At 50.1% G+C, this 17920-nt stretch overlaps 5 protein-coding genes across 5 annotated transcripts; 4 read left to right on the top strand and 1 right to left on the bottom strand.

Moving 5' to 3' along the window:
- Positions 1–421: 421 nt before the first annotated feature.
- HER10_EVM0012765 (uncharacterized protein) lies at positions 422–2336 on the top strand (the record flags this gene model as incomplete). Its single annotated transcript, XM_035482151.1, has 3 exons — positions 422–760; positions 823–1077; positions 1185–2336. 3 exons carry the CDS (start codon positions 422–424, stop codon positions 2334–2336), a joined length of 1746 nt encoding a protein of 581 aa, XP_035337817.1.
- A 1035-nt stretch (positions 2337–3371) lies between these two features.
- On the top strand, positions 3372–5979 carry HER10_EVM0006612 (uncharacterized protein). Its single transcript, XM_035476193.1, has 4 exons — positions 3372–4193; positions 4261–4467; positions 4526–4691; positions 4751–5979. Exons 1-4 carry the CDS (start codon positions 3865–3867, stop codon positions 5780–5782), a joined length of 1734 nt encoding a protein of 577 aa, XP_035337297.1. The 5' UTR covers positions 3372–3864; the 3' UTR covers positions 5783–5979.
- A 130-nt stretch (positions 5980–6109) lies between these two features.
- Positions 6110–9532, top strand: HER10_EVM0002201 (uncharacterized protein; the record flags this gene model as incomplete). The annotated part of the gene is made up of 6 exons (XM_035471923.1): positions 6110–6555; positions 6623–7241; positions 7296–7402; positions 7466–7674; positions 7770–9118; positions 9179–9532. The coding sequence occupies exons 1-6, from the start codon at positions 6158–6160 to the stop codon at positions 9530–9532; spliced, it is 3036 nt and encodes a 1011-aa protein (XP_035336955.1). The 5' UTR covers positions 6110–6157.
- An 800-nt stretch (positions 9533–10332) lies between these two features.
- On the top strand, positions 10333–12914 carry HER10_EVM0004185 (uncharacterized protein; the record flags this gene model as incomplete). The annotated part of the gene is made up of 2 exons (XM_035473837.1): positions 10333–10596; positions 10662–12914. 2 exons carry the CDS (start codon positions 10333–10335, stop codon positions 12912–12914), a joined length of 2517 nt encoding a protein of 838 aa, XP_035337104.1.
- Positions 12915–13396: 482 nt separating this feature from the next.
- Positions 13397–13941, bottom strand: HER10_EVM0006952 (intracellular hyphae protein 1; the record flags this gene model as incomplete). The annotated part of the gene is made up of 2 exons (XM_035476521.1): positions 13397–13819; positions 13882–13941. 2 exons carry the CDS (start codon positions 13939–13941, stop codon positions 13397–13399), a joined length of 483 nt encoding a protein of 160 aa, XP_035337323.1.
- Between the last annotated feature and the right edge of the window lie 3979 nt (positions 13942–17920).

The raw sequence follows: 17920 nt of genomic DNA, 5'->3' as shown, positions 1-17920 counted from the left end.
GTGAAGCATATCGCGTGGTGATGTATGCTGCAGTTCTAACATTTAATCGGCGTTGCATGTCCTCCCAGATTGAGTATCCCTGCTTGCGATCTGCGCACGGGCCACTGAGGCCAAAATCGCTGCGCCTTGGGAACTCGGCACAGGCAACCACTCAGAAGAAGCGGGCCTGAGTCACTGAGGACTTCAAATCCCCAGGCATCCCTCGCGCAATTCGACTGTTGGACCTCTCTTTCTTCCTCACCCGCTCCGAATACCTTCAATCTCTACCTACCTCTTCTTACCTTACCCTTACCTTACAACCTTCCAGTTGATTGCATCTAGCTCAACCCATTGATTCAAGCTTTCAAGCTTACCCCACGCCACTGCTCATCCAAGACGAGATGCTCTAGTTGAATCAACGATCCACCCCCCCGCCGCCAATATGGCTTCTGAACCAGATCCATCGGTCCAAGACCGCTGGGACACGCACGATTTCGATGGCGACCCTGGCCGCTATCGATGCCCTTATAACATGTTAAACGAATTTGACTTGGATGCTTGGGCGACTCCTGATCCTCGGGTCACGACTTTTGTCGATATGGGAGACGCCTTTGCTTCGGAGATGGGACTGAACCAGTCCTCCATCCTGAGCCCAGTCGAATTCGAGATTAAAGACTCCCCTGTTGATGGAGGCACCTCCGACGATGGAGGATATCCACCACCACCACTGTTGACGTCAACAAGACGCCGACGCCCACCTGTGCAGTTGTTACTTCGCAAGGTTAGTTAACGACTGAATACAAGACTTTTCTCTCATGACGAGAGGCTAACACACAAACCTAGTCCCGCCATGCATCTATTGCTTGTGGTGAATGCCGCGAAGACATGATTGCTTCTTGTTCCGTCTCTTCCCGGGAGGAATTGGCGAGCGTCCGGCTTTCGGACCTTGCAACTATGGAGGACATTCGCGTCCTAGATTTCCTTGCTCCATTTCCTGAATGTCAGGATGATGCACGGATTGCATCTCTGAACAATACCAAGTCATTGGATCGCGTCTTCATATGGAGACAAGACGATAGAATGACGCGGTTGTTGTCTGTTGCTGTCTAATGTTGGGAGGATGATGTTGGTTATTCGCACCGGTAAGCTCGCCGACGGCGCGTCTACGCCTGCTCTCGCGACTTGCCTCTAACGCTTACCCCTAGGTTGGCCAAGGACCTGAGTACGTCGTAAAACTTCTCGATCGGCCATCTGAACTTGATAGCGCCCGTCCACAAGAATTCACACAAACGCAACCATTCGTAAACCAGCTAGCTCAGCAAATCGCCGAGTCAACCACCCTTTACCAATACGACCCTGATTACCAGCAACCTACAACTCCTGAAACGGAGTCTTACGACCTGTCTGCTGCAACGATCACCGTTGGCAGACTTACAAGCGAGAACACTACACACCACCCCGGGTTCCCCCCCTCAGTCGCAGTTATGGCGGTCACTACCACAGGCTGGCCCTACGGGGCCCAGCCGGTACGTGCTGCACCCGATGCCATGAACGACAGCATATATCAAAACTCGCCTTTCTCCGAGCTCTTTGAGCTTTCGGACGAGGGCGACGATTGGGCAATGCTCATGCAGCAGGACATGCTCGCTACGGGCGACTACGACATGACCACCTTCGACCCTTCCACCATGGAAACAACTTACCAAACCACCCAATCTCCTCAGGAAATCTTCAACGACCCCGCCGTCCAGTTCGATGTCGCGCAGAGCCTAGGCCCCAACTTCTTTGACTTTAACAGCCCTCTGCCCGACCTCTCCACCTCTGGATACCTTTCTAGCGACCAGGTTTCCTCCTATCTGGGCAGCACGAACACCTCCCCCTTCGAGCCCGTCCTCGACTTCTTCCCCGAAACCGACTCATTCTCCATGTTCCCGGCAAGCAACGACGGCTCGCCCCTCGACACAACTTTCTCCTCCCCCGGATCAGACAACGCAAGCGCCCCTTCCAGCTCCTCCCACCCATACAACTGCACCACCGACGGCTGCACAAAGACTTTCGCCAAGGAGGCCCAGCTGAAGCAGCACCAGCGCGTCCACCGCAAGGCTCTCGTCTGCACCATCTGCCGCGCCGAGCACCGCCACGAGCACAAGTTCGCTCAAGTGCGGGACCTCGAGCGACACATGCAGGCGCGCCACAAGGACGTTGCGGAGAAGAACAACGTGCGCTCCGAAATCCGCCAGTGCCCGCACCAGGGGTGCGAACACCAGGGGAGGCGGGACAATGTGTCGAGGCACCACAAGAGCAAGCACGGTAAGGAGCTCAAGTGGAAGAGGGGTATCCCTCACGTGGTGGGTTGAGTTTCTGTTCTCAACCGGGTTTGATGTTCTCAACCCAAAAAATATGATACGAGCGTTTGTGAGTTCTTGGCGTTTATCTACTAAGGTACCTTTTGCATTTTGTTTCCTATCTGTTCGGTTTGGGATCTTCGGTAGTCTAGCATTGCATTTAGACAATAACAAATCCTTAAAACATAACTTGCTGGTGCTATCGAAATCGTGATCAAGAAGAACGGGGCCATCTGGGAATAATGGTTTCCTTGGCGGTAGCAACCTAGAGCGGCCCGCACGTGCACCGGCTGATCCAGGAGCGGTGCCGAACATCCCCATAATAACCATCCGCAATATCTCCACACATCCCGACCGTCTCGACCGAGTCACCCCGACAATTATACAAACCGAAAGGCAATCCATACCACTGCCAATTATTTCGTAGTCGGGTAGCTACAAGGATTTCAGTCAAGGCTGGGTTCTCACAACATATCGTCTGTCTGCGGTATCAGTGAGAAACTTTTCATTGCCAGTGATGGCCCCTCGTACATGTACCATCTCACGACTTTCCTCAGCATGAAAGTGTAGATGACGTGAATTAGTACTCACGGCACTTGTAGTATGTATGCCTCGTTTAACCCTCTTCAACCTCGCTTCAACTATAACGTTGCACTCTTTTCCTATTTCAGTAAAACTAGGCCTCGACTCTGGCCGGCAACACCTCTCATCCATACCCCTCAGGCCAAAATTGCAACCTACTTACAGGAGGCCTCAGACACGAATGGACTGTGCCGCAAAAGGGAGGTTGGTCGATTACGACCTGACCGTTCCAACACAAGAGACGTATCAACCAACAAAACTTTTTCTACGAAATGCCGGACCAACCGGAACTAGTGATTGACGTGATAGATGCAAGAATCCTTGTCAGCTGAGTCCGATGTTGGTTAGTGCTCTGCATGTGCTCTGTATGTTACGCGCCGAGCGTCTTTCTTTTCCATGGTTAAAGCAACCCATACGATTTTGCCTTCCACCCTTTTCACTCTTTCCACTCATTCCACGCCTTCCACCCACCTTGCTGTCTTCTACTATTGCGCTCTTGGTGACCTTTCAGTTCTTTCCAAGGATACCCAAACTTTGGGGGCTTCTGTTACTTGTAATCTTTCTATCATTAAGCTCATCCTTTCCACTTTTCATGAATTCCACCCATTTCACCCATTTCATCCTTTTCACTCATTCACTCGTTCCAGCCCTCGTAACCTTTCTAATCGTTTCATAGCCCTTGAGTCTACCACCTACAGGTTTAGGTCTACCACACCTTCCACCCGCCTGCCTAACGTTCAGGCAAGGCAACTAGGCATCATCGAGGAGTGAGCAATAGTCATAAGCCCCACATCCGTGTTGTCCTAGCTATGTATATAATTAGATAGGTTTCCCCCAGTGACACGGGAGGGGATCGCAGCTGTTGGATGGTATCCCAGCTTGCCCAGCTTGAGTTCGATACTTCCAAAGGATTTCACTGTTCAATGCTTTTCTCCACTGTGATCAAGCGAGTTCTTTGATGGTCATCATGGCGTCTTCCGTCAATCCGACATCCATTCCACCCATCTCTACCCTGCGGCAAAAGCTCGGATATGGCGACTCTCATTCAGCAAATTACCAGTCAATATCGTTCTATGAAAGCGTCCGGGCTTTCCGCAAGACCTTTGTAACCAGCCAGGGATACGAGGGCAGTGCGATGCACGAGTGGAGGTCTCCAGAGCACCAAAGTGCTCTTGAGGAGATGGTCCAAGCATTTCTCGACTGTGACGGCAACGGAACTCGACTATGGCCGAACGAACCTGTCCAAGACAGTTTAAATAAGCTCAAGTATTCCGTCCATGGCACGAGGTAAGTAATAGAATTAGTCTTATATTTTGAGGGAAGGTATATGGCTGATAGGTACATGGTCTCGTAGGATTAAGCGCATTCTGAAGCAGCTCTTTTGGCGAATGAACCTGCAGCAGCACCGCAACGAAAAATACAGGAAGAACAAGGGGAAGACGGGCAACATCCACATACGCACATTTGATGGGAGAGGTAGTCACGAGGATCCCATCGATGTAGATGAGATTAAGGAGTCACTAGAGAGCTATAGTGCGCTTAGAATGCTTGGTACCTCAAGGTAAGTGATCGGTATCCCGCGTGTACTGATAAACTTCTCCTTATATTTGACGCCGTAGCTTGACCCAAATCGATATGACGGCCGCTCGTTCGAAGAGTTTCGACCTTTCTGAAATCGATTCTACCTCAGAAGAGGCTCAAGAACTCTTACAATTGCAAAGAGAGGTTGTCACAGACCCCCAGCACGAACTCGAAGGTCATGGCCACGGAGTCGAGAACACCTCCGTAAGTCTGCTGCCTCAAAGAGAATCATCACGCTGTTTGGTCCTAATATACTTCAATAGAACCAGAATCCCTTCGCTGGCCCTACGGTAGATCCCCAATTTGCGCCCTACGCCGAAATGAACCCTTCCGAACCTCCTACAAAGCGCCCGAGGGTTGACAGCATAGATTCTTCCCATCAGACTTCGAGGGAGAAGCGATACAACACTCCAGTCGGTCCCAGAGGAAGCCGGACCTCGTCGCGCAAGCGACAGGAACCTCAACGCGATGGGTTCGCGACAGGTCAGCGACTGTCTGAAGCCTTGCAGGCTATGGAAGACGAGTGTTCTCTGGAGAGAGACACCGGCGCCAAGTCATTTGAAGCCAACCTAGAAGTACCTGATGGCTCTTTCACCGGTGTTCAAGAGGAATCGGAACTCTACATCCGTGAAAACAGTGCGGAGAATGTCACAGATAGGGAAACTTCTGCTGATGCCTTCGCTGATGAAATGATCACTCAACTACATGCCGAAACTGATATGCATTCACTTCAGCAAGAAGAGGTTTTCACCAGCACCGAAACCTCGGCGCCAGCTGACACCTCACGTCAAATGAGCCCTGCTGTGGAACGCAAGAAGACAGTCTCTTTCCTGGCCGACATGAGACGTTCAGAGACTATGGCTGTAGAGCCGAACGAAAGCATTGACTCACCACAGACCACGCCATTGCGTCAAGCACGAGTCAAGTTTGTGTACCGCATAATCACCCGCTACCCGACTCGGCGGAGCTGTATCTGGAAGCCCAGAGGAAGCTTCCGGACCAAGACGCTGGCCGAACTAGAAGATGAGCTTCCCTTGCAGTTTGAGCGATCCGAGCTCAAGTGCCTGCTCATTCGACTGGAAGCTCGAGATACTCATGCTGATCAGATAGTTTCCTGTGGAAGAGAAGACGAGTTCGATGCTCTCAAGCGACATCTCGTAGATTTTATTCGGTGTTGTATTGCAGAATCGCTCCCTGATGAGGAGGTCTCTATCTTTATCGACATTGAGCCGTTGCCTACTTTGGATTCGACGGAGAAATCCTCGGAAATGGAGTTGATTACGTTTGAATGGTGACGAATCTCGATTTGGGCTGGAATTTGTTGCGTTGCTGTTTCTTATTTCCTTTGATTGATACAACTTCCGAGGAATGATAGTATTTCAAGGGCATGATAGCGCTAAATGTATTTGCGCCCAGGCATTTTTTGAGGGTCGGACATATGAGAACCATGTGATTGGCTTAGGGAGCTCGTCCGCTTCCTCTGAAGGAAGGCGCAGTACATAAGGCGAATTCCGAGGCGGACTCCAGCAGAGCCTGATTCTCGATTCTGCCTAACTCTGACAACGTTCTTCCCACAAAGCGTCCGTCAACTTTCTTTGAGTAAGATTATTCCTCGCCCTGGCATGGCCCTGGAATCCGTCTTCTATTCATCCCACGTGTAGTCTCCGAATATGGCCGAATTCTTTGGAGTCGCCGCTGGTGTGGCAGGTTTTGTGTCCCTCTCAGTACAAATCAGTGAGGGCGTTAGTAAACTGCGAACTATCCGCGACAGTGCTGGCAAGGCTGCCACCGACATCAGCACCCTCATCCGAGAACTGGATCTCTTGACACATGTTATTCAGGATGTAATTGCGAATGTTTCTAATCGCAATGATTCTGTGATTCAACATTGTCAAGCGGATTGCGATCAAGTTGTTCGAGATTTGAAGTCTTTGATCATGAAAATACCGCCAACATCAAAAAGCACCATAAAGGCCAACGCGCTCATATTCCTTGCTTTCCGAGATTGGAAGGAAAATGTGATGGCTTTGCAGCGAAGTATCCAAGGGGCGAAAATCAATTTGATTCTGTGCGTGCCATAATTCTTCGAAGATACTTCTGCCGCTCCTCAATCACTAACAGAGTGTCACTGTCAGGATCGCGACGTACAGAAACTCGAACCAGCTGAAAGAGTTAACCTTAGTCAGTCAACTTCACACCCTGCCGCCGACAGAAGATCCTCCTGAAGAGTCAGCCTCAGAGCTGGCTCCGGCTTCTGCTTCGGACTTATCCCAATCTCCAACCGCCTCCGTTGGCGCAGTGCCAAGAAAAGAAAGATTGAGAGCCAAACCTAAGCAAAATTGTCTTTTGAGACCATGCTCTTGTGTTTGCCATCGCACGAACAGGACAACACATCGGTTCTGGGCTCTAGAGTATACTACTTGGGGCGCTTTGCAGCAGAGCTGCGACCTGGAGACCTGCAACACCACAAAATACGGAGCTTCAGTGAGGCTTGCGTTCTCGCAGCTTGGCATTAGATGGGCAGCAGTGCTTGAGGTCTATACTATCACATCCGCAGGCAGGTTCTCATTTCGTCCGAATCTCCAAATGGAGCAAATAGTGCCGTACACGTCTCCCGGTTTCGAGATTATATGGAGGTGCCAGACGTACAGCATTGGATTCGAAGAGGCTAGCGAAAGCCTGAGACAGCTCTACAGAGCAGACCCGCAAGGTTTCAGCCGCCACGTGAATCCAGGTGGGAAGTCCTATATCGAGGTGGGTTTGCCAGAACTTCAGTTACGGCCTTATTCTGACAGATGATGGCGATAGGAGATTTTGAGGTACCCGTGGGCAAGGGGAAAGGATCAGACTCAATGGGAACTACTGATACTCTTCATGCAAGAGTTCGAAATGACCAAAGGGACTGACAGTGTGGCGTAAGTCAAACTCGCAAACTGGAAGCATGCGAAATGGCTAAAATCATTGATTCGTCATTACAGGTTTCTTGTGCAATGCGCGAAGTGGATTGGCGAAGGCCCCCACTTGTACCTGTTGGAATTCCTCCTCGATTTGGGTTACGATGTCTCCGGAGTCGTTGGGGATTTTCAAGACTGGCCGGCGCTGTCATCGCCAAACTGGATCTCAGAAGCAATTACCCCGGACCCTTTCTTCATCGAATACTTCAAGATAGTGTGCATACATAACCAAGGTTAGTTCAGTCCTCAGCCTAAAGCATCTCACTTATTCCTGTACTCGAGAGGAATGGCGAGGAAAACGAAGTGGCCGCTAACATGTGATACGCAGGATTCGCTGGAATGACACCTCTCCACGAAGCTATACTACTCGAGTCGACACAAACAGTAGACAGGTGGATATTTAAGTCTAAGAAAGACGAAAAGAACAGCCTCGGGCAGACACCCCTTCACCTGGCTGTTTCAGATCCTCAACGATTAAAAGCACTCATTGACTCGGGACATGATGTTAACATGACTGACATCCATGGCATCACACCCCTGATGTACGCTGCTGCCGTAAACCAGGATGAATCCGTCACCCTTTTGATTGAAGCTGGGGCCTGCATCAACGCAGGTGATAAGAAGTACGGGCGCACTTTTCTTCACTACGCCGCTGTGCGTGGACATTGGAAGTTGATCTTCAGATTCCTAGTTCGGCTAGAAGACTTTGCCGATAATTGGATTGTGGAGGGCTGGGCCGAAAGCGCTGTCCTGTTGTATCACGTCGAATATCCCAACCTTGGCAATCTTGAAATGCGCGAGGTTTCTCTCGGGCAGCTCTTGATGAAGTGTCGTGCACCCAACTTGACCTTTGATGATGCGACTTCTGGCATTAAAGACAATTGTCTGCTACATTACAATACTGGGATCACTGACTTCGAGGCTTTGATGGAGCAAGGATTCAGGCTATTCAACCATATGAATAGCAAAGGCCAAACCCCTCTGATGGTAGCCGCCAAATTGGGCGAACCTGATCTGGTTAGAAAGCTTATTGAAGTCGGAGCTGACGTCAATCTCAAAGACTTCCATCATAGAACAGCCCTACACTTCGCTCTTGACACACTGGAGAAGAGCCGAGGCCACGGCTTCTGGATTGCTATGGAGACTTTACGGATACTGCTGGCTGGAGGCGCGAATGTCTTCACTGGAGATGGCTGCAGATGCCCCTGTTCATCCTTTGGCCGCCTCTCGGTTGTTGACTTGCTGAATTCCAGACATGGGTGGCAAGAGACATGGGGGAAGCCTCCAATCGCGGCGATGGAGCTTTTGTGCCTCACAGTGGAATATAGAGGAGCGCAAGAAGGAAAAGACTTGCTGCTCTCTTTCATTCGGTGGGAGAAGCATGAGGAGCTCGGAATGTCCCATCTTTGCTTCCAGCGTCATCCAGCGGATTGTTTCTATGGCTTTGCTGCTTCATCTCGTCCACTCTGCCTGCAGGATGAAGAAGTCGACGACATACTCGACGAGGAGTCAGAGTTTCTGGCCATTTTGGAAACTGAGATGGAAGAATCAAGTGCCAAGGACTTTGAGCACCTACTTAAGGACTGGCTCAATCAGATGAAGAGCAGACTTGATAAAGTGGTTGAGGAGAAACGCAAATCAGATGCGAAATGTGTGAAAAGGCAGGCGGAAGTCAAGGTATGATGAACTCTACCCCAATGTGCCGTCGTGCACCGATACTCATGTATTACCGAACAGCATGGCTACCAGGTGGATTACAAACGCGATTGCTTCTACCACAACTTTGTCGTAGACGTAGGCTGGCCAGATCCTACAAGAACAATCAGATCGTCTCTGGCTATGTACATCGCTTGGATCGAGCATGAATACGATCATGGGGCTACTGCACGCTTGGCTGGAAAATTCCACAAGGATTGGTACTCTAATAGGACCTCAATGGTTCATAAGTTTATCGAAGTCTTCGGCATACCGACAGCAGAGATTGCACACGCGTTGAAGCGCTCGGACGTAATTATCGAGGAAGAAAGGTATGAGCATGTCAATATTGAGCTAATCATAGAACGCTTTCTTCGGCCTGCTTCAAAGTCATAATGGATTGACGATCGTCTTGGAAGGCAACATACATTCCCAACCCACGAGCTGGCAGAAGTATTTACCTTTGAGAAGATCAATTTTGATAATTTTCGTTTATTTTCTGGTCCCTTTTGTGAAGCCTGTAACTTGAAAAAAGTGAGCTGTTTCGGTCGAAGAAGAACTGAATAGTACTTTGGGTAGGTACCATATCGCAGTAATACTCAGATTCTTCCAAGCCCATCGTCAACTACAGAACGGGAGACGGGTTTGATGACAGTAGCTGTCTTGGCGATGCCCTACTGTGCCCAACCGTACAGCAAAGAGGTGTAGCCACACATGATTTGCCGAACTCTAATAGCGTGGTTGGCCTCCTGCATTTGCCTTGTTGCTGCATCAAGGCTGCACTGAGATTTTCAGCTGGCTTTTCACTAGTTGTCCTGAGATTACCCCTCTTCAAGCATTTCGAGGAGGTGTCTGCTGTTTACAACGTATAACTAGCTCATACTTCTGGCTCAGGATCATGTGCGTCCCTCAACTCCCAACGCTCCGTTGTGGCTTAAATAAAACACCCTACATCGGCCAGTCGTCCAGCGTTCTAACCTCCCTCGGTCCTACCCCAACAGTCATTGATGATCTGAGCAAATTTTACGATGGCGAGTTGGCTGGAAGTCAGAACGCGAGCGGCGGCACCATCGCCAGCCGTAAGGTGCCGATTTGATCTCAAAGGATGTTGCCGCTCGGGGTCTGACTGCCCGTTCGTCCATGAAAGGCTCAGAAAGTCGCCTACATCCGAACAGGCCGATCCGGCCCTATCTCCAATGATCTGTAAGTTCTTTGCAAAAGGCTTCTGCTCCAGAGGCGACAAATGCGCCTTCCCTCACATCTATCAATCCGTGCCATCTGGCCCATCTCACGAGCTTGTTCTGGAGGACGTGGAGCCTACTGGACCAGCAGCGGAAGACTCCCGCTCCAAGATCGCCTGCGTCTTCTTTGCAAAGGGACAGTGTAGAAATGGCGTCAAGTGCGCATTTTCTCACGATAATGTTCCAAGAGAAGCAGCGTCAGCAGCAAGTGAAGTTACGGTATGTGGAACCTTGCACTCCAGTCATCAAGCGACCGAAGATGGGTGCTGATTTTCTACTTCTAGCCGCCCGTACCGGAAGAGAAGTGCACGCGAGAGCTGCTAGGTGCCTGGGTCGACTTTGGCTCAGGCGCATCCGTCGAGAAGGTCTCACTCTTCTCCGACTTTTCTACTGCCAGCATCCTCAACCTACCCGCTCGAAGCGATGTTGCAGCGGTATCGCGACTCCTAAGTCGATTGGGGTTCGACGTTCCAAGTATCAGCATTCGCGTAAGAACCCAAGGCTTAGGGGGCTTGATGTGTGCTATCATTCGGGCAGAAGACCCTGACTTTGCACAATCACTCTATGAGAAGTTCAAGAATCCTAATATCGAAGAAATATCTGGAATACCAGGATTGAAGGTCGAAGTGCACAAGCCTCTCAATCTTGATACCAACAAGGGGTTCACCCACAGGGTGAATTGCAAGAAAGTCATTTGCTCCTGGCACAAACCAATGCAACTGGCTTGCTTGACCTTTGGTTCCGAGTCTACCGAAAGTGAAGTCCGCAGTAACTTTGGAACTGGAATATTTACTGTGCTGGGAGCGAAAGTTTCTTGTGCACCAAGGTCGAACGCTGTACATCACCGACGGGGGAGCAAATTGGGAGTGCGATATTCAGTCAATTCGTCACCGAAGTTGAGACTATATGTTCCACCACAAGCTACCGAGGACGACATTCTCAGCATGATTCCTCAGAGACAGCGACCCACAAGTGTGAAACTTGAGGGACTGCAGGACCTGGACAATACCAAGAGCGAAGTCGACTTGGTTGAAGCTCTGCTCGTGGGCATTGGACCATTGGAGACGAGACTCAAAGTGGAAGCAGACTCCGTTGGCAAACGAGTCAAGGCGATGGCTCATTTCTCGGACGAGGCAGACGCTATGACCGCGGTTAGGTTGCTTAACTCTAAGCCCTTGCCATTCAACAAGGACGACAGACTTAGCATTAGTAGAGTTCATTCTGCAACCTACAAGGTCGCGAATCATATCTTCAGCGCGGTTCTTGTGGACTTCGAGAAAACTGCTCAGACCTTCAGCTCGAAAAGAGTCACTTTTAAAAGATACCCACCGCAACATGGGTATGTCACATTGAGACTCGAGAGTGAAAAGGGAGTCGATCTCGCGAGAGCCGAGACTCACACGAACAAGCTTCTCAAAGGACGCTTAGTGTACGATGCTGAAGGCAAGAAGCCCCTCTGGAGTCCATCCTTCAACAACAAATCACTGGCGAGTAGACGCCTCCGACCCATCGAAAGACAGCATAACGTGGCATTCCAATGCGTCCCATCCAAGGCCGAGATCCACGTCTTTGGCTCGTTCGAAGCCTCGCAGAAAGCTTGCGATGCATTGCTTCAGTGTTTCAGCGACGCTCCCTCTATGATCCACTACATACCGTTGACCTCTGAGAGTCTGCACTGGGCCATCCGGGGAGGATTCAAGGCTGTCTGCGAAGTCCTGGGTCAAGAAGCTGTATCCCTCAACATTCTTGCGACACCCAAGCGATTGGAGATCATTGGCCCGCGAGCTTCTTTCGACACGGCTATGGATATCTTGGCCAAAGGGCGGTTACCTCAGGAACAGGACATGACAACCGGAGCAGAGGAGTGCTGCCCGGTTTGTTGGACAACAGCTGAGAACCCACTGAAAGTTGGATGTGGACATGTGTACTGCCACGACTGTTTCGAGAACTTTTGCCAATCTGCCGTCGGTAACGGACAATCGGGCATTCGCTGTCTGGCTGATGAGGGCGCTTGCAATGCCTTGTTCTCACTCCAGGAGCTACAAGACTGCCTGTCATCGCTCACCTTCGAAGAGCTTCTTGCTTCCGCGGTGACGAGTCATGTCAAAAGTCGCCCGGATGAGTTTTGCTGGTGTCCGACCCCAGACTGCCAAACCATATACAGACCGACATCGCAGGAACCGCCAAAACTCTTCAGCTGTCGAGGATGTTCAAAGACCATTTGCTCATCCTGTAACGTTGACCACCACGGCAAGTCCTGCGCCGAACACAAATACATCACTTCAGGAGCAGCTGCAGATGCTGACAGGAATTTCGACAAAGTCAAGAAGCAGCTGGGCATCAAAGATTGTCCTAGATGCAAAACTTCAATTCAAAAGTCGGATGGCTGCAATCACATGACTTGCAGCGCTTGTAAAGCACACATCTGCTGGGTTTGTCTAGAGGCATTCAATGGTTCAAAGCCTTGCTATGATCACATGAATAGAGCACACGGAGGAATCTTCACGGGCGATGCACTTTACGAGGCATTAACTTGAGACGAGAAGAGGTGGTCTTAGATGAGAAGCGAATCAGGGAATTTGTCGCGTATACGGAATATACTGTTCACGAACATGGCAAGCATTAGCCATCATGGCAATGCGGTCATGATTTCTTTTTTTCTGTGTTGGTAAACTAGTCTTTCTCTGTCCCAGATAGCACGAAATTACTGCAGAGCTTTGGTTCTATTTTGAAAGACTTGTTCAGCGATTTTTGTTTAAGTGTTCTGCCTTTGCTGATCGCTCGGGCGGTTCACAGTACTCGTACAGAGTATTCATACACGGTATCAGTGGATACTCCCACTGTCTCGATAGACTATCTTGTTCAACGATATCTCCAGCACGTTATTGAGCATGTCACGCGAGGTCAGAAATGTGCCAAGAAACGCTTTGTCTATTTTGAAATTTTCTAGCCTCACTATTGCCTACTTCTCAGGGAAACATGAAGTTTGTGAGTTCCTTGTCAAGAACCCGTGGAGCATTTAGCAGACAGGGACGTTGATGACCTGGCCGACCTGGAGGCTCTCGGGGACGACGCCGGGGTTGGCACCGGTCAGCGAGTCGGTGGTGATGCCGAGGCTCTGGGCAACAACGAAGAAAGTGTCACCAGACTTGATGGTGTAGGTGGCAGCGCCGCCGGTAACGCAGGTAGCGGTGCCGGAAGGCTTGATGCAGGAGGTGTTGTCGGGAACGCAGACGTCGACGGGGACAAGGAGGACCTGGCCAGCGTAGATGACGTTGGGGTCGGCGAGCTTGTTCTGCCACGCGATGTCGCAGATACCAGAGTTGTAGCGCTGGGCGATGATGGTCAAGGTCTGGCCGGCCTTGACGGTGGTCTTGTGGAAGTTGCCGAGCTTGCCGCAGGTGGCGGAGGGAGCGGCGGCAGCGGTGGTGGAGGTGGCAGTCTGAGAGGTTGTGTTAGCGCTGGTGTCTTTTCAAGTCGAGACTAACTCGGTAGGTTACTTACGGGAAGAGCAGCAGCGAAGCTGGCAGCAGCGGCGATGACGGTGAAGATGGAGAACTGCATTTTGGCGGTTGAAGGTGATTAGGTAAGAGATTATTGGTGATTATTCGTGTTAGAAAGAATGGACAGACTTAGAAAGTCAAAGTGGTAGGCAGGCTTGTGAAAGAGTGACAAAGTGGGTTGGTGAGAGTAGGACAGAACAGACAGACGGGAAGCGATGATCACGGCCTAAATACCAGTTCACCTCAAGCACTGGGACAGAATAAGAACAGTTGCACGGTTGACGGTTAACACCCGAAATGCCGAGTCCCAACCAGATGGTACGAATACAGAGATGGTTTCATCAATTAAGATTTCTCACTGTTCGCCGGTTCCCGAGTTCATCGCATGTAGGAAATGAGCTTCATTCTCACTTGTGGGGGCCATTGTCCGGTGGCTAATCACCGCGAACCTTAGCTGGGGAATTGGCTTTTGGCTTGACTGAACTCTGACTCTCGAAGCCTTACCCCTGTAAGGCAGACTGAACATGTGCACCCAGCGAGTCATTCGTCACGATGTGAGAAAGTTAATTATACAACAATGTGATTATGAGCTTCAATCTGTATTTGATTTCAATGCTGAGAAAACGACTGCATCACCACTCGATCGGCCATTTGACTATCCCACCGCGCATCAATGGATGTGGAAAAGATGTTGCTGATCGACTGAATGGTTGAAGCTATTATATGGATACAATATCTCGGACTTTGTAAGCGGCGCGCTTGGCTCGACTTGCCACGTTGTTTATCCCCAGGCCGACCCACTTCGTTGTTGACATTATCAGCGGATACAAGAGTCTTCTTCTAGCAGGGGCCACATCATATTGATTTGCTACACGGTTTGTCCGGCTTGTTGAGATGAACGGGCTCACGACCTTGCTTCATTGAGTCCCTGACTCGGCGGCAAAAGGCTTGTTCTTTCCCGCGCGCGCTAGGACTGTGAATGGGAGCACTAGTCGCCTCGAGCGGTGACCGAAATTTGACGAGAGTAGGTGCGTTGCGAATTGTCGACTTGCGAGCTGTTCCAAATTCAAACCGGCTCAAATTACAGCCGGTTCGGTTCTCATAGAGCAAGGCTTAGTAGTCTTCAACTTCATGTCACTGTCCGCGCGGCGCGCGGTGCGGGTCCCGGTCAATATTATTCGGCGCTAGCTCCGATTTTGCCTGAAGAATCGGTGAGTTTGTTGCTCCTGATAGTGGAGAGGAAGACGAGGCAAGCTTGGGGCACGACTTTGAGTTTCTGCCCTGGGCATCTGACCGGCAGAAAGACGGCTTCTTTCTCTTCCAGCCTAAAGGCACAAAGTTGGACGGCAACGCCGACGTCGCGCAACTGCTCATGCGTTCCGAGATGAGAAGGGGATTAGCAGAGCGACTGGACAAGAAAACGAATGGTGCAAAGCTGGCAACTCTCTACGGTGACAATCATTGCCCGGGTCTGGCAGACGATGGCGCTTAGAGGATGTTTTTCGGACTCCAGTTGCCTTATATAACCACCTTCTATGAGCAAGAACTGTCAGATTCAGACCACACGCCTTGGCTATAGCGACCTTCTGCGGCGCGAGGTCAGAGAAATGTCGAGTAGGAAATGCGGTGAAATTTTCAGGAGTTGACCCGGTAATTTCAAGACGGAAAGTTTCGAGCCGGAGTATTATATCTATTGGTATCCGGGGCTCTCCTAACAAAACTTGGCTACAACACCGACTTGACTGGAGAGCAGTCTTGTGTGCACGAGAAGACTCTTGATGGCCTAAGAAATCAACCGTGATGTTATCGAATGCAGCTTACATGCACCATATCCTTATGAGGCTGAAAGGTCGCAACAGCCCAAGCCCTACACATAGTTGCTGTATGGTTGTATTGAAGTCTTGGGGTCAGAGTCTGGGGTAGTGTCAACATACTCAGCTCTTGGCAACCGCCAAGCTAGTGCCATCAGTGTTACCCTGTGATTAAAAGTAATCTTCATCGACACGGCACTCGAAATTCGACCATTGACCTCCTCCATTGATGAGCAGGTTCCTCTTGGTGACATAGACGAATCGTCTTCCAGGTGCGAAGGTCTTTGCTGGGGTGGCTGATGCTATTTTAGAAAAAGATCTTCGCTTCGGGCTCTCTGTATTATTCTAAAGTCTACGATATCGTGCCTTTCATCATCACGCAATCTCCGTGATATGCTAGAAGACATCTGCACGATCCCATACATTTCTAAGCCACCCCGTTCGATACTGCAAAAGAGACCTCTTTAGAAGCTGAACGCGATCTCGATCCCAGTATAAAAAGCCAAGCTGCCTCCATGCTTCAACGGTCGCTTTCACCCGGTCCAACCGCGTGCTGTCTATGCCCACGTGGTCTGGTGAATTTTGCAGCAACTCTGAGCCCCATCGGCGGCAATCTAAACCAGCGTGCGCGTCGACCCAAGCAAAAGGAGGATCTGTTTTCAAGTCGCCAGTGGTGATTGCCGGTAGCCTTCTTTCGTAACCGTATATCACATCTCGCAGCCGTCTAATCTCATACTCATGGGACAAGAGCGTGTGAAGGGTCAGATCAAGCTGTGAGGATACCACTGGGAAGTACTCCAAAATGTAGTTGCTTGGCACTTGGTGACCTCCTCTGAGAATCTGATGATCCGAAAGGCACTTTAACTCTGTCGAAGAAGCCGCAAAGATCTTGATTGTTTCTTGGCCCATGGTGAGTGCACGGCTTAGTATATGTCGGAATGCCGTAATATCGTAGAAAACATGTGTATTTTGCATGTCCAACTCATCTGAGGCATCAAGCGAGACGAAGAATTGGTGTAGTTTGCCTGCAAAGTCGTGAATTCCAACGATTTGCTCTATCTGGCAAGGCGTGAAGCATTGATTCAGAATTGCCCGTACTTCCATCGTCGTCTCTTCACTAATGCGGTCGCGAGAATTTTGTGTCAGCAATTGATACCGCAAGCATGCGAGCACGAGCCGGTCTTCTTCGTCTTTCGTGAGTGGCTTGGCTGCCTCTGAGTCCACTGTCCATAACTGCTGTCGCTGAACTTCCGTATACAGAGTGACAAAGTCCCGAGCCATAAAGTCGCATCGCGTAGCCTCGATCAAGTGATCGGCTGATATGGATGATATGTCTGCTGTGCCTGCGTCGAGGTCTTCCCGAAATATCGCATATAGCTTGGTGGCGCTCACCACCCCCCATGCATGATTGTTGCTAGACTGACCGGCTCTTGGGATAAGTGCAAGTGCTACAGCATCTTTGAGGACAGCAGCAGCATCGCGGTGAACAATATGTCGGATGACGCGCCGCCGTTCCGCTATGAAGAATCTCCGCAGCGACGAAGACGCATTGACGAGCGCATTTAAATCGCTCAAGGAGTCGAGGAAAGAAATGATGCCGAGTAGTATATCTGCAGGCAGATTTTCAAGAGCACTTGGTGGTGGGTAGTTGAACATGTTGCCGAGATTGAGTTGAATACTTGCAGAGGCCAAGTCGCATGTAACTTTTCGCGGTCGGAAACTTACGGCTGTTCCTTTGTTCTGGCGCGGATTGGCAATTATCCGAAGAGCCGAAAACATGCTATCAATGCACGTGCTACAAATTCACGAGCTAGACAATCAAGCATCAATGCCGGGCTAACGCGTTTCACGTTGTTTGTAGTTCGCAAGATATCCACAAAAGTCAGTAGCGATAAGGAGCGCAAAAGCACTGGCATCACTTCGAATCAGGAGAGGTTTGCGAATTTTATTACGCTATTCCAGTATCCCATCGAAAATCAAGCGAGCACGAACATGCACGGATTGATTTCAACCTACTGCTTATTAGTTCCTCCATCACTACTGAGGGACTCAAGGCATTCTATATAGCTTGACAACTATAATATCTAGTAAGAAATATCTCGTATCTTGAGGAATATAGTCATATCATTATTACTATATGATCCTTCTACGCCGGCAAGTCTCGTAATAGCCACAGCGCGTTCGCGTTGTCACCTAGGTGTAGATACTTCTCTGAATAGAATTAAGAAT

The sequence above is a fragment of the Colletotrichum scovillei genome, assembly GCF_011075155.1.
Source record: "Colletotrichum scovillei strain TJNH1 chromosome Unknown Contig00002, whole genome shotgun sequence".
Lineage (NCBI taxonomy): Eukaryota > Fungi > Ascomycota > Sordariomycetes > Glomerellales > Glomerellaceae > Colletotrichum > Colletotrichum scovillei.
This window is presented reverse-complemented; position numbering and strand designations above follow the sequence as displayed.